Consider the following 13,674-nt stretch of genomic DNA (forward strand, 5'->3'; position numbering starts at 1 on the left):
CCCTCCCAGACACTTGAGTTCCCCCGTGGCAGGGGTGAAGCAGCATCCACCCTCCCTCCCCACCACCTCCCGCCTGGAAACCTGCCTCCCCAGCCTGCTTGTCTCACGGCCCTGGGCTCTGCATGATTTTGGTTGGCCAAGGGGAAGTGGGCCAGGCTAAGTGGGGGTTCCCCATGGGAGGTGGTTGCCTGAGATGGGACCTTCCCTTTGCCCCCAGGTCAGCTGTGGCGCTGCTGTAGATCTCTGCTCAGGATCTTCCCCTTGGCTTGATCCTGGGCTGGAAATGCACGTGACTTTATGCACGTATTTATACAACAAAGGGCAGCTGCTCTCTGGGCACTGTGCCATCCCCACTGCTCACGCTGACTTACCAGGATGCAATGCCCTCCTCCCTCCTTCTCCTCCACCTGCCCAGCCTTTATGGGGAAAAGCATCACACTACGGCAAGCCTTGGTCAGAGGCTGAAGGCTGGGAGAAGCCAGCAGGCTTCCAGGGGGTTCTGCAGGGCCACACACTGAGGAAGGGGGGGAGCAGGGGTCCGGACCTCGGCTTTCTGGTGTCCCATGTATGAGGGAAGCTGCTCTGGGGAGGCACAGTGCTCTGCCGATGGCAATCACACATCCAGGACATGGACAGACATCCTGGGACGGCTTGGGTGGGAGCTGTGCCAGCTCAGGGTCTCCCTGGCAGCAACGATGCCTCCTCCAAGGCATCATTGGTGCAACACCAGGCAGAACAATGGGGCTGCGCAGCCCCCAGAAGACCAGCTAGCACCACCAGCTGGGCCACCTTCCCCCTTCCACCAGGCCAGGGGCTCCATTTCACCAGGGAAACAGCTGCTTGGCTTTTTCTTCCCTATTCATCTGGTTCCTTCCGTGCTCAGGATATTTTGGGCACTTCTCTGTTCCCATCTACCCTGGGTGGTATAGGCGGTTCCTCAGGATTTGCTTTCCTCTGGAAGCTGTACAGGCTCAGAACTGAAAAGGGGAAATGCCAAGCCCTTTATTTAAGACCCGTGTATGGAAGGAGAGACTCATGACTCCACCAAACACATGTGCTCCATCAGCTGCCTGTGACAGAAAGCTGTGACGTGTGGGGCCAGCACATGGGGCTGGGAGGAGCATTTGAACGGGAGCGCTGTAGAGAGGCTTGTGCAATGAAGGAGGTGCAGGGTAAAAGGTTTGTCCAGGAGATAGAGAGCTGCCCCACTCGGGCAGCAAGAAAGACCACAGGCGCAATATGCCACCCCTGCCAGAGGGCACATGAGGGGATGTAGGTATGAAACACGGGGGCAGAAACAGCAGGTCAGAAGTATTGATCTCGGTGCAGAGAGCCTGCCCTGAAAGCAGCACCTTCAGGCAGCAGAGTTTGGGGGGAAGCTGGTCTGGCCTGAGATCCTGCTCCAGATCTTACAATTCCCACCTCCTGGGCTTAACCAGCTTCCCTGTCCCAGAGCCAGCGTTGGACATGCTGAAGATGGCCCTGGGATGAAAATGAGCAGATCACATGGGGTTACACACTGGTGCTGCCTGGCCATTTCAGGGCTGGATCTGACTGGGTTACCCTCCCCAGGCCTGATCCTGACCCACCGCCTGCGGGATGACATCCCACCTTGGCCTCAGCCCACCCCCACGACCACAGCCATGCCTGATGATCTATAGGTACGCCCCACACTGGGCTCCATCAAGGACATGGGGTAAGGGTGGGGATAAGCCTCAAATATTTCTGGTATTTGTGAGGTCTGACACAGAAATAGACTTTACTGTGGGGGCACACAGTGGAAATGTTAGCAATGCTTTCCACAAAGCCTGATCCTCAAAAACCACAGCTACTTCTTCCGTTGTGGTTTTGTGGATGGTTTTGAGCTCTCAATGTTCTTCCCTATCAGAAGCAAAACTGATTGTAGATTGTAGGTGGTTTGGGTTTTTCTCTCTTCAGTCCAAAGGTCTTAGTCCTGTTAGTTCATTGATGATCAAACCAAATCTTCAGGAAACAGCCCACCAATCAGGTTCATGATAATCAAATCAACTGCCTTGGGGCCTCAGCCCAACAGAGAAAGGTATGTCACTTGCTGGCTTTTTTATGGGCAAAAATGTACACATCTGCTGTATGCTATAGCAGGAAATCTGTATTAGAAAGCATCTAAGATGTGTTGAAATGGTTCTGTGAGACTTAGTCCTGCTGCAAGCGCTAGAGTGGTATATGCAGGGTACGTGCATCCCACATGTGATGCGCCCTTGGAAGTGCAGGGAGTGGTCTCACGGAGCTGGAGCCCATCACCTCCTGTTGATCATTCCATGCCAAGATTGGATTCATGAGTTGCTGTGTGACTTGACAGTCCCATGGAAACCTTCTCTCGTTTGAACTCTGCTATGTGGTTCCCCGTGACGTAAGTCATCAATTGAACTAGCAGCTCACACACTAGACAGTGTAAGAGCTAGGCATACGACTGACTGTGCCGGCTTTCGGTATTTCTTCAGCCGTTTTCTAGTGCATGCTATACACTAAGACAACAAATCTCAAAAAATTGTGACTTTCTAAGGAGGAAGAGGTCAAACACAGATTGCTAGATACCAATGCACTTCAGGATAGGGGATAAGAAGATAAATACTCATATCAGCTGCAATAGGAAGCCTCTGGCACCATCTGAGTTTTCACAGGTTGGCTGTTTTCTTTCACTCTTTTTGCTTCTTTCATATGGCAAAAAGAGGCAGTGTGGGTGTCTACATCTAATCCTGGGATTTTATAAGGAAATTACCCAGAGGGTGCTGGCTGTAGCCATTCTTCTGGGTTTTTGCACCTTTGCTGGCTGCACAGGGACAAAAAAAAAAGCCTCATTTCCAAAGCACAGGGAACCGCCAAGGAAACAGGGAGGACATGACTTAGTGCGGCTTCCCCTCTTGCTACAAGTGTGCCAGAAGACTTTACCCCATTAATCTCACAACACCTGTATATGAGACAGCTGGACTTGATGTACTGATGTTCCTGAATGGATCTTAGGAGAGACCTAGCTTCCAGAAAATCCACAGTATTGCTGCACTACTTGAATTAATGCAGATAGATACACCAAACACTGTCGCGTGGTGCTGATGGTGGTGGTTCCTGGGAAAGGATCTGCCATGGAGCTCTGGGCCAACCGTTCCCATCCAGGTGGTGAATAGAACCCTCGGTGACAGCACCCATTCCCAGAACACTGATTGTGTTGGACCATATTGCAATTATGCTTCTCTGTCCATGGAAACAAAGACAGGCCGTATAAACCACAGAGTTGAAAGAGGAGCTGCCCAGGAGAGACGCAACAGCACAGTGAGCCAGGACTGATGGAGGGTTGAGGCCATGCAACAGTGTGTGAGCTGCAAAGGGGCTCAGAGAAGAGCTTGGTGGTGATGTCTTCAGCGACAGGAGGCTGGGGCAGTGTGAGAAAGCCAGCCTTGAGCTTATGGCCCAAAACGAGGAGCACCCAGGGAGTTTCCTCCCATAGCCAAAGACCACGCCTGACCTAGTCAGGGACAGGAATATGTGTTCTCCATCCAGCTGCAGGAAGACCCTCTTACTCACAGGGCTGTGTGCACTGTCCATCTCACGGCACAGTCCATCCTAGAAGGCACTGAGAAAGTGGAGCTCAGAGCAGGGTAGCAGAAAAGGTTTGGAGGAGATGGGAAAACCCCCACATCTGGTTGGTTCAGAAGCTTGTCAGATCTTGAAGGTCTATTAGTGGAAATCAACGGCAGGATTGTTGTGGATGGGCAAGTTCAAGCTAACAAGTAGAGAGATTTCAAGGCAAAAGTGATGCATGATGAGAGCACCCTAGGGTGGGCTTGGGCAGGTGAAGTAGGGGTGTTTTCCTCAACAACCACCACTGGATCTGGAGGGAGAGATGAGTGAGGCAGACCTAAGAAGGTTTTGTAGATGTCTGTGGAAGCAGGTCTATGGGGGCCTGAGGTACACAGCAAAAAGGCTGGATCAAGGCACAGAGGAGACCTGGTTTGTTGTTGATTGCTCTGACAAAAAGCAGTAAAGTCTTGGCTGAACACAGCTGTGGTGGGCTGACCTGAGGTGGCAGCCACTCTCACTCACCTCCTCAGGGTGAGGAGGATGTCTGGAAAAGCTCATGGGTTGAGGTAAAGATGGGGAGATCCCAGACCAGTCACTGTCCTGGGCAGAAGTAGTAGTAGTGTTTTCCCCAAGTGTGGGACTTTTCAATTCCCCATGTTCTACCAGCGCAGAACAGAAGATAAGAGGGCAAGAACCGTCAGCAGAGACTGCAAATCAACAAGATAAGAGCAGCCAGTGGCCGGCTGGCCTAGACAAAGAAAAAGAATCCAATAACAGGTTGGAAGGCCCCAGACAAAAAGTCTCTGGTGCGACCCACTGTGAAGGGACCACCAAGGAGTGACAGACTCGGGTGGTGTGCGTGCGACTCCTTGGATGGTGTGGGAATGCTCGGGCAGTGGCTTCTCCTTTAACAGTCCTTCTGAACTGCATCCCTTCCCTGAGTGAATCAAGTGCACCACTCAGCTTGGCGTCATCTGCAAACTTGCTGAGGATACACTCAATCCCGTTGTCTATGCCACTGATGAAGATATTAAATAGCGGTGATTCCAGTACGGAGCCCTGAAGGACACTGCTCACTAGTGGTTTCCACTTGGACATTGAGCCATTGGCTGTAACTCTTTGGACATAGCCAATTCCTCATCCATCTAACATCAAACCCCTATCTCCCCAATTCAGAGAGAAGGACGTTGTGGGGGATCACATCAAAGGCCTTACAGAAGTCCAGACAGATGACATCCATAGCTTTACTCATCACCCATCCCATACCCCTCAGGAGTGCGTAACAGGACCAGTGCATGATCACTGCAGCCCAGGCTGCCTCCAATCTTGACGTCACTGATGAGCTCACTTGCATCGGTGAGCATCAGATCCGGTATTGCATCCCCTCTGGTAGGGCTGTCTATTACCCGGCTTAAGAAGCTACCCTTGATCCTCTCCAGGAGTCTCCTGCATTGCCTACAGCTCACTGTGCTACTTTTCCAGCAGATGGTGGGACGGTTGAGGTCCCCCAGCAGGACAAGAGCCTGTGAATGCAATGCCTCCTGTAGCTGGAGTAAGAAGCCTTCATCAATAGGCTCCCCTTGATTGGGTGAAATGTAGTAGACACCAACTACAAACTTCCCCATCCGCAGTCTGTAGTTCTTACCTGTAAGCTTTCAACCTGCTTGTGGCTATTCTTCAGAGACAGCTCTTCACAATCTATCCTTTTGACGTTGAGGGCAACCCCTCCACACCTCCTTCCTCGCCTGTCGCTTTTGAAGAGCCTGTAGCCATCGGTAGCTGCGCTCCAGTCATGGGATTCGTCCCACCAGGTTTCAGTAATGGCAACTAGGTTGTAGCTTTCTAGCAGCATGGTGGCTTCCATCTCCTCCTGTTTATTGCCCACGCTGCATGCATGGGTGTAGAGGCACTTCAGTTGGCTCATCTCTGTGAGACTTCAAGTGTGCTCCAGTGTAGCCAGCGTGCTGCAGGGCAAGAGGCTGAGGGCTCTCACTACCACCCCATCCCTCAAATGTGGTGTGTCATCCCATGGCTTGTCACAGGCAAGCCTGATATTGTCCCCATCCCCGTTCAAGTCTAGTTTAAAGCTGTGCCAATGAGCCTCTCTAGCTCATGAGCAAAGACCCTCTTGCCCCTTTGAGAAAGATGAATGCCATGCAAGGCCAGCAGGCCTGGTGCAGTGTAGACCATCCCATTATGGAAAAATCCAAAATTCCTGTGGTCACACCAGCCACGGAGCCATGTATTAAAAGACTGGGTTCATCTGTTTCTTCCAATGTTACTGCACACAACTGCAAGGATAGAGGAAAAAATAACCCATACTCCAGACTCCCTTGTTACCCATCCCAAGGCCCTAAAGTGTCTCTTGATTGCCTTTGGACTACATGTTACAGCTTCATTGCCACCCACATGGAATAGCAGTAATGGGCAACAGTCCAATGGCTGTACCAGGCTAGGAAGTTTCCTAGTGATGTCCTTGACCCAGGAAGGCAGCAGACTTCCCTAAGAGGAAGGTCTGTCTGGCATATTGGACCCTCTGGTCCCCTCATAAGGGAGTCACCTACAACTACAACCCATCTTTTCTTCCTTGTGAATGTGGTTGTGATTCAGGACTTAGGCCTTTCTGACCTTGCCAACACCTCTGGTGTAGATGGACTGTCAGCCACGTCACCAGCTAACTGACCGTCCACATCCAGAGCCTCATATGTGTTGTACAGAGGCACTTGGGAAAGTGAGGTGGGCAAGGAGGCAGTTTGCTTGCTGCGCTGAGCATGGACTTGCCTCCATTCACTCCTTTCCTTTAAGTTACTGCTTTCTGCCTGGTGAGGGGAGGATACAGGATCCCCTCGATCTTGGTTTTTTTCATAGAACCAGCAAATGGTTAGAGTTGGAAGGGACCTTAATGATCATGTAGTTCCAACCCCCCTGCTATGGGCAGGGACACCTTCCACTAGACCAGGTTACTCGAAGGCCTGTCCAACCTGGTCTTGAACATTTCCAGAGATGGGACATTCACAGCTTTCCTGGGCAACCTGTGACAGTGTGTCATCACGCTCACAATAAAGAATTTCTTCCTGTTATCTCATCCAAATTGCCCTCTTTCAGTTTGACACTGTTATGCCCCATCCTATCACTACACTCCCTGGTGAAGAGTCCCTCCCCATCTTTCCTGTAGGCCCCCTTTAGCTCTTGGAAGGCCACTATAAGGTCTCCCCGGGGCCTTCTCTTCTCCAGGCTGAGCAATGCCAACTCTCTCAGCCTGTCTTCATAGGAGAAGTGCTCCAGCCCTCTGATCATCTTCGTAGCCCTCCTCTGGACTTGTTCCAACAGGTCCAAGTCCTTCTTATGCTGGGGCCCCCAGGGCTGGATGCAGTACTCCAGATGGGGTCTCATGAGAGCAGAGTAGAGGGGCAGAATCACCTCCCTTGACCTGCTGGCCATGCTTCTTTTAATGCAGCCCTGGAGGCTGTTGTCCTTCTGTGCTGTGAGCGCACATTGCTGGGTCATGTCCAACTTCTCATCAACCAACACCCCTGAGTCCTTCTCCTCAGGGCTGCTCTCAATCCGTTCTCCATGCAGCCTGTATGTGTGCTTGTGATTTCCCTGACCCGTGTGCAGGACATTGCACTTGGCCTTGTTGAACTTCATGAGGTTTGCATGGGCCCACCTCTCCAGCCTGTCCGGGTCTGTCTGGATGGCATCCCTTCTCTCCAGCATGTTGACCGCACCACTCAATCCCACTGTCCATGTCACTGACAAAGATGTTAAACAGCACCGGTCCCAGTACAGATCCCTGAGGAATGCCAGTTGTCACTCGTCACCACTTGGACATTGAGCCATTGAGTGTGATCGTCCAGCCAATTCTCATCCACTGCGTGGTCCATCCAGCAAATCCATGTCTCCCTAACTTAGAGCCAAGGATGTGGTGCGGGACAGTGTCAAATGATTTGCACAAGTCCAGGCAGGTGACTTCAGTTGCTCTTCCCTTATACACCAATGCTGTGACATCATCAAAGAAGGCTACCAAATTTGTCAGGCATGACTTGCACTTAGTGAAGGCATGTTGGCTGTCATCAATCACCTCCTTATTTTCCACGTGCCTTAGCATAGTTTCCAGGAGGATCTGCTTCATGATCTTGCTGGGCACACAGGTGAGACTGTAGTTCTCTGGGTCTTTCTTTTCCCCCTTTCTAAAAATAGGGGTTATGTTTCCGCTTTCCCAGTCAGCAGGCCTTCACCAGACTGCCGTGACTTCTCAAATATGATGGCCATTGGCTTAGCAACTTCATCGACCATTTCCCTCAGGACCTGCAGATTAATCTCATCAGGTCCCATGGACCTGTGCACCTTCAGGTTCTTTAGATGGTCTTGAACCTGGTCTTCTCCTAGAGTTTCCTAGAGTTTCTCTCGAACCTGGTCTTCTCCTATAGTTTCTCATTCTCCTCGTCCCTGACTTTGCCTTCTGTGACTTGGGCGGTGTGACTAGAGCACTTGTTGGTGAAGATCGAGGCAAAGAAGCTGTTGAACGTCTCAGCCTTCTCCATATTCTGGGTGACCGGGTCTCCTGTTTCCTTCCTGAGTGGGCTCACAGTTTCCCTAGTCTTCCTTTTATCACCGACATACGTGTAGAAGCTTTTCTTGTTGCCCTTGACACCTCTGGCCAGATGTAACCCTACCTGGGCTTTAGCTTTCCTAACCTGATTCCTGCCTGCTTGGACAACTTCTCTGTATTCCTCCAATGCTACCAGTCCTTGCTTCCACCCTCTGTAGGCTTCCTTTTTGAGTGTGAGTTTCTCCAGGAGCTTCTTGTTCATCCATGCGGGCCTTCTGATGTTTTTGTCTAACTTTTTCTTGAATATTATTCAGCTGTCTTGGGCCCTTCTTCCTTCCAAGGCTTTATCCTATGCTACTCTACCAAGCACATGCCGGAAGAGGCCAAAGTCTGCCCTCCTCAAGTCCAGGGAAGCGAGCTTACTGTGCACGCTCCTCACCACCTTGAGGATCTTGAATTCCTCCATGTTATGGTCACTGCAGCCAAGGCTGCCCTTGAGCCCACAAGCACCTCTTTGTTGGCGAGAACAAGGTTCATCATGCCATCTCTTCTTGTTGGCTCCTTTATCACTTGAAGAAGACAGTTATCATTGATGCATTCCAGGAATATTCTGCATTGCTTATTCCCTGGACCAAGGATTTGGAATGTGAGGCTGCTCTCTCTGTCTGTAGAGGGCCTTATCCACTTGGTTTCCTGGCCAGGTGGTCTGCAGCAGACCTCCACTGTAACATTACCTGTCCCTGACCTCCCTGGCATTGGCATCAGTTTGGTAGGAGTGCGATGGATTAAGGGTCCCCTCCCCTGGCAAATCTGGATTAAAGCCCTCTTCATGAGCTTGGCAAGCCTGTGACCAAGGATGCTCTTCCCCTTCTGTGAGAAGTGGACCTCATCAGGCCCCAGAAGGCCAGGTTTCTCAAAGGGAGTCCCATGGTCTCAGAAGCCAAACCCCTGGCTGCGGCACCAGTCCTGTAACCATTTGTTGATTTGCCAGATTCGGCTGTCCCTTTCAACCCCCTTCTCTTTGACCGGGAGGGTTGATGAAAAAACTACCTGCACCCCAGAGTCTCTGACTGCTGCTCCCGGGACTCTATAGTCCTTCTTGATATTCCTCCTATTGCTCCTGGCTGTATCGTTGGTGCCCACGTAAAACAACAGCAGTGGATAATAGTCAGAGGTGTGTACGAGGCTTGGTAGTCTCCTGGTGACACCCCTGATACGAGTCCCCGGTAAGCAGCACACCTCTCCAGACAGTGCATCAGGTCAGCAGCTGGGTGTCCCTGTACCTCTCAGGAGAGAGTCACCTACTATCACCCTTTGCCTTTTCTTAGTTCTGCTGGTTGTTGTACGTGGAGCAGATTGGGTTGCCTTACTCAGCTCCAGCGCCTCTCCTGATGCAATGGGTCTTTCCTCTTGTCTCTGCTGTGCTGTGAAGCAGTTCTGGAAGGGCACATCAGGTTTCGAGGGAAGTTTTTTTTCTGATTGATGTTCCTCTTTCTCTCTCAGGGAGAGCAGACCATGGTTCCACCAGTCTTATCTCTTTCTCAGAATCCTTGATGCTCCTTAGCTTGTCCACTTCCTCTCAAAGCTCTGCCACCAAGCTTAGCTGATCACCTACTTGGTCACCCCTCACACAGGTATTCTCGCTACTGCCTTCAGCTATGAGTGAAAGGCTCTGGAACACTCTGCATCCTGAGACTTGGATGTCTGCATGTTTTCATGGGACGTCTCTCTAGGGTCTGTCTGGGGCCAGCACAGGTGAGATGGCGGCCTTGCCCTGGGGATACCAGGACACAAGAAATTAGTTTTGAGCTCAGCCTTTGCTCAAAAAATTGAATAACGAGCAGTGATTTCCCACCTCAGCACTGCAAAGTCTGATGTAGTATCTGGGTGGCTCATTCAGGGCTCTGATGAGAGCACACTGGGGTGGGCTTGGGCAGGTGAACCAGAGGTGTTTTCCTCAACAACCACGACTAGATCTGAAGGCAGAGAGGAGTGAGGCAGATCTGAGAAGGTTTTGAGACGTCTGTGGGAGCAGGGCTACAGGGGCCTGAGGTAGCCAGCAAAAAGGCTGGACCAAGGCACACAGGAGATGCCATCGAGCCTGGACCTGCTGCTTGCTGGCAGATGGGCAAGGAGCAGTCCTGTGGTCGGTGGGAGGTTGTCTTTCCAAAGAGGAAGCATTTTTGCACGACATGCCATTTCCTTAGGTGGCTGTTTCATTTCTGTGTCTGCACCTCTCCTGCGCTGGGTTACACTGATACCTCTCCCCAGCAGCTCATACTGAGTCCTGCCCGGGGACTTTGTGCCGGCATGGCCCTGGGAGGGCTGGCTCTGGCCCCTCTCCTGATCCTTGCCCCTCTGCTGCCTGCACGGATACAGGACTCTGATCCCAAGAACCAGGGGGGACCCAAGGAAGCAGGTAAGGGTGGGTTGCACCTCTCTCTTACAGAAAAGGTTTTGCCGCTCCTCTCCCTGCATGTTTGCTATGCGCCTTTACCCCATTCAGCCCACTGCAGCTGCGTTGGGGAGAGCTGTGGCTGGTGTCTGCACCAGTCCTGAGACCCTTGGGTTGTGGTGGGGCAAAGCCTTGGTGTGCTGGGAAAGCCTCTGCGAGCATGAGAGCTGCAATGTCCCTGTAGGGAGTGGGCAGTGTCCCTGGGAGCAGGAGGTGGTCAGTTCTTGTTGTGCAGTAGACAGATGAAGCTGCGGTATGTGGCCTTCCAGGTGTGCTCAGAGCAGCATCCCTGTTGCAGGAGAAGGTGGTCGGTGGTGATGCTCAGCAAAGATGTGAGGAGGTGTGAGATGAATCTGTGTGTTAGCTGGGACGCCTGCTCTCTCCTGTAGTCTGCAGGGTCAGGGGAGCTGTGGTTTGGTGGGATTGTTCTTGAACAGCATTGTTGTGTTCTTTCTCCATGCCTGGAGGGCTAGGGGCACCTCCTGGGTCTCTGCTGGGCTCTTCCTACGGAGACTGTGGCCTTTCTGACCGAGACTGTGTTCTGTGCCCTGGGGTTGCCAGTACCTGTCGAGGTCCCCATGGGGCACAGCAGGAGCAGCTGCTCTTTGCACGAGGGGTTAGGGGGCCTGAGGTGTGAGTCGTTCTGTCTGGAGGGAAATGGGAGCAGAAGTGGTTTGCCAAGTCATCAGATGTGACGTGAGTCATGTCACCAATTGCTGATGCCCTTCCAGCAATGGGAAGCCCTTAGCTATCCAGGATGGAGCCTGTTCCCCTTGTCTCAGCAGCAGCTCCTGGTCCTTTCTCCCATTCCCCACAGCCCATCCCTGAGAAGGCCAGTCACTAGTCATGGCTCTCCTCTCCTCTGCCTGAGGAGTCGCATCTGGAGGAGTCTGTGATGAGCTCGGTACAGGCATTGGCTCTAAGCAGATCTATCAAACAGATGCATCTGTATCTGCAGATGAGGTGTGGGGCACCAAATGGAAGCTCTGCCTGCTATCATGTGCTGTGCCATTGGTCTCTGCAGCAGCAAAGGAAGCTGTTGGAGTCTGGATTATGGGTAGCCCAGCAGAACTGCAGGTGGGGGCAGAGCTTGCCTTCACTTGCACCGAGAGAAAAGCCCTGGTGCCAGGCAGAGCCCCATACAACAGCTTTTGCTACAGTCAACGCTCTTCAAGGGTCATCCAGGAATCACGTCTGCCATAGATGTGTGCTTTTTTCACTTTCTCTTTGTGTCCTGTGTCCTTGCTGCTCGGGGACAGCCATCAACGTCTGACTGAGCCCCATGCATTTCAGACTGAGACAGCAAAGGCTCGCGGTACTCGCTGACAGTGCCTATGGCCCAGTTCTGCTCACCTTCCACTCCCCACTGAGGTCTGCAGGAGACAGCCTTGTGCTCCCGTTGCTCCCACTTGCTGTGTCCCTTCTTATGCTTTGGCCTTGCCAGCTGTTTCCTCGCTGGCAATCCTTGTTGATTTCTGCTCCCTTAGAAGGGCAACCTGCTTGTCACTGTGTCCTCTTGCATGGCAGGTCATCGTCACCTCCTGACTGAGCCAGGCTGTGCTCTTGCTGCATCCCCTATCGTTCTTCTGCGTAAGGGTGTTTCTGCCTCACCTTTCAGACTGTAGAGCATCTTGGGGAGAGACACCCTTTGGGACCTGTTTCCTGACAAGTTCCAAAAGGAAAATGACATTTGTCCCCACAGGTGGAAATCTGCTCTTTGAAGCATGGTTTGTCTTTCCATGGCAGAGGGATTTCCTCCCTGCTGGCTGGTGTCCCTGGTGAAACACTTGCTGCTGGGCAGGTGGCCCAGGGTCTGCTGGGGTGGGAAGGACCCTGGATGTCACTCTGGGGCAGGACTGTGAGGACTGGTGCGCTGCTTCAGGGGGTTTAGTGGTGGAATGGGGGAAGGTGGGTGTTGGGGCTGCCTAACCAGGCCTGGAGTGACTCAAGGGTCTGTCCAGGCTTTGGCTGTCGCAGTGAAGTGTGTGATCTGCGGGCACTGGAAGGCATCCAGCTGTGGGGGAAGAAGTTTCCTCTCCGGACAACACACGCAATGGCAAAGGATGGGGGTGGCATCTACTGTGCGTTGTGGTGGAGGGCCAGGGTGCAGGGTTGAGATGATGGCATGAAAACCTGCTAGCAGATAAGGGAAGTGCGGTGATGCCCCTGTTCCAGTGTAAGGGAGCGCAGCCCCATGAGTGCCATCTGGCTGGAAGCGGGCATCTCTTACATGGGCCAGCTCTAGCTGAGCTTGGGCTTTCCTAGCACTCTCTCTGCATGCAGAGGCAGTGCTTATCTTTCTCCTTTGCAGCCTCTCCTTCCATCTCCTATACAATGCCTCCTGAGCTGCAGCTCAGTTCCCTGTTTAGTCATGCTGTTCACTGAGTAGTTTAAAAAAGAATTCATACATTTTCTCACCTGGTGAGGTTGGAACACTTGCAGCATGGTGTTGACCCTTACTGGTCTCTCTCTTTGTCCTGATTCAGAGGCTCCAATCAGGCCCTCACCTTTTGCCTGTTGCATAGGCAAGCTTTAAAAAAACAAGTCAGCTCAGCCACCAGCATACCATCACTGTCTTACCGGGGTGATGTCCTTGGAGTTGCAGACCCACAGTAGCCCCCTTCCCAGCATGCTGACTCCTGCATCCCCTCTGCCAGCATCCCAGTGAGACACAGGCTCCACTTTTCCACAGAGCAGAGAGTTTATAGGTGCAAGGAATAGCTAGCAAAGAGCTCTTCAATCTGGCCTCCTACGCCTGACTAGTCCCTGTCCTTGAGAAAGACTCTCACACTTTTGCCCTGACAGGAAAGTGCTCAAAACCCCAGTGGGATAAAAGACTCCAATTTGTACCCAGCAAGGACAGTTATGAAGAGAATGAAGTACTGACGCTGACTTGCCTTGGAGATCTTGAGCCATCCTACCCCAAGGTCAAATGTGCAAGGGAATTTCTGCGAGTGATTTCTGGAGAACCAGTCTATGGAGATACCTGGTGGGGCAGGAACAGCACAGGTGCCTGGATGTACATTGAGAGGGCCGTAGAGTGTATTGGTAAGTGAAACAGCAACACCTCTCCCATGTCCCCTCTCTACCTTCACCCTCAACCGCCATTATG

General features: G+C 52.2%; 1 protein-coding gene across 1 annotated transcript in view; it reads left to right on the forward strand.

Annotated features, from left to right (window-relative positions):
* The first annotated feature begins 10,417 nt into the window (after window positions 1-10,417).
* Window positions 10,418-13,674, forward strand: part of LOC104290619 — a 9,401-nt gene continuing 6,144 nt past the window's right edge. Inside the window, exon 1 of the mRNA XM_009889736.1 lies at window positions 10,418-10,526. Within this exon, the coding sequence (XP_009888038.1) occupies window positions 10,418-10,526 (109 nt within the window). The remainder of the gene's footprint in view (window positions 10,527-13,674) is intronic.

Source organism: Charadrius vociferus, unplaced genomic scaffold (genome assembly GCF_000708025.1).
Source record: "Charadrius vociferus isolate BGI_N301 unplaced genomic scaffold, ASM70802v2 scaffold37, whole genome shotgun sequence".
In the NCBI taxonomy this organism is placed as follows: Eukaryota; Metazoa; Chordata; class Aves; order Charadriiformes; family Charadriidae; genus Charadrius; species Charadrius vociferus.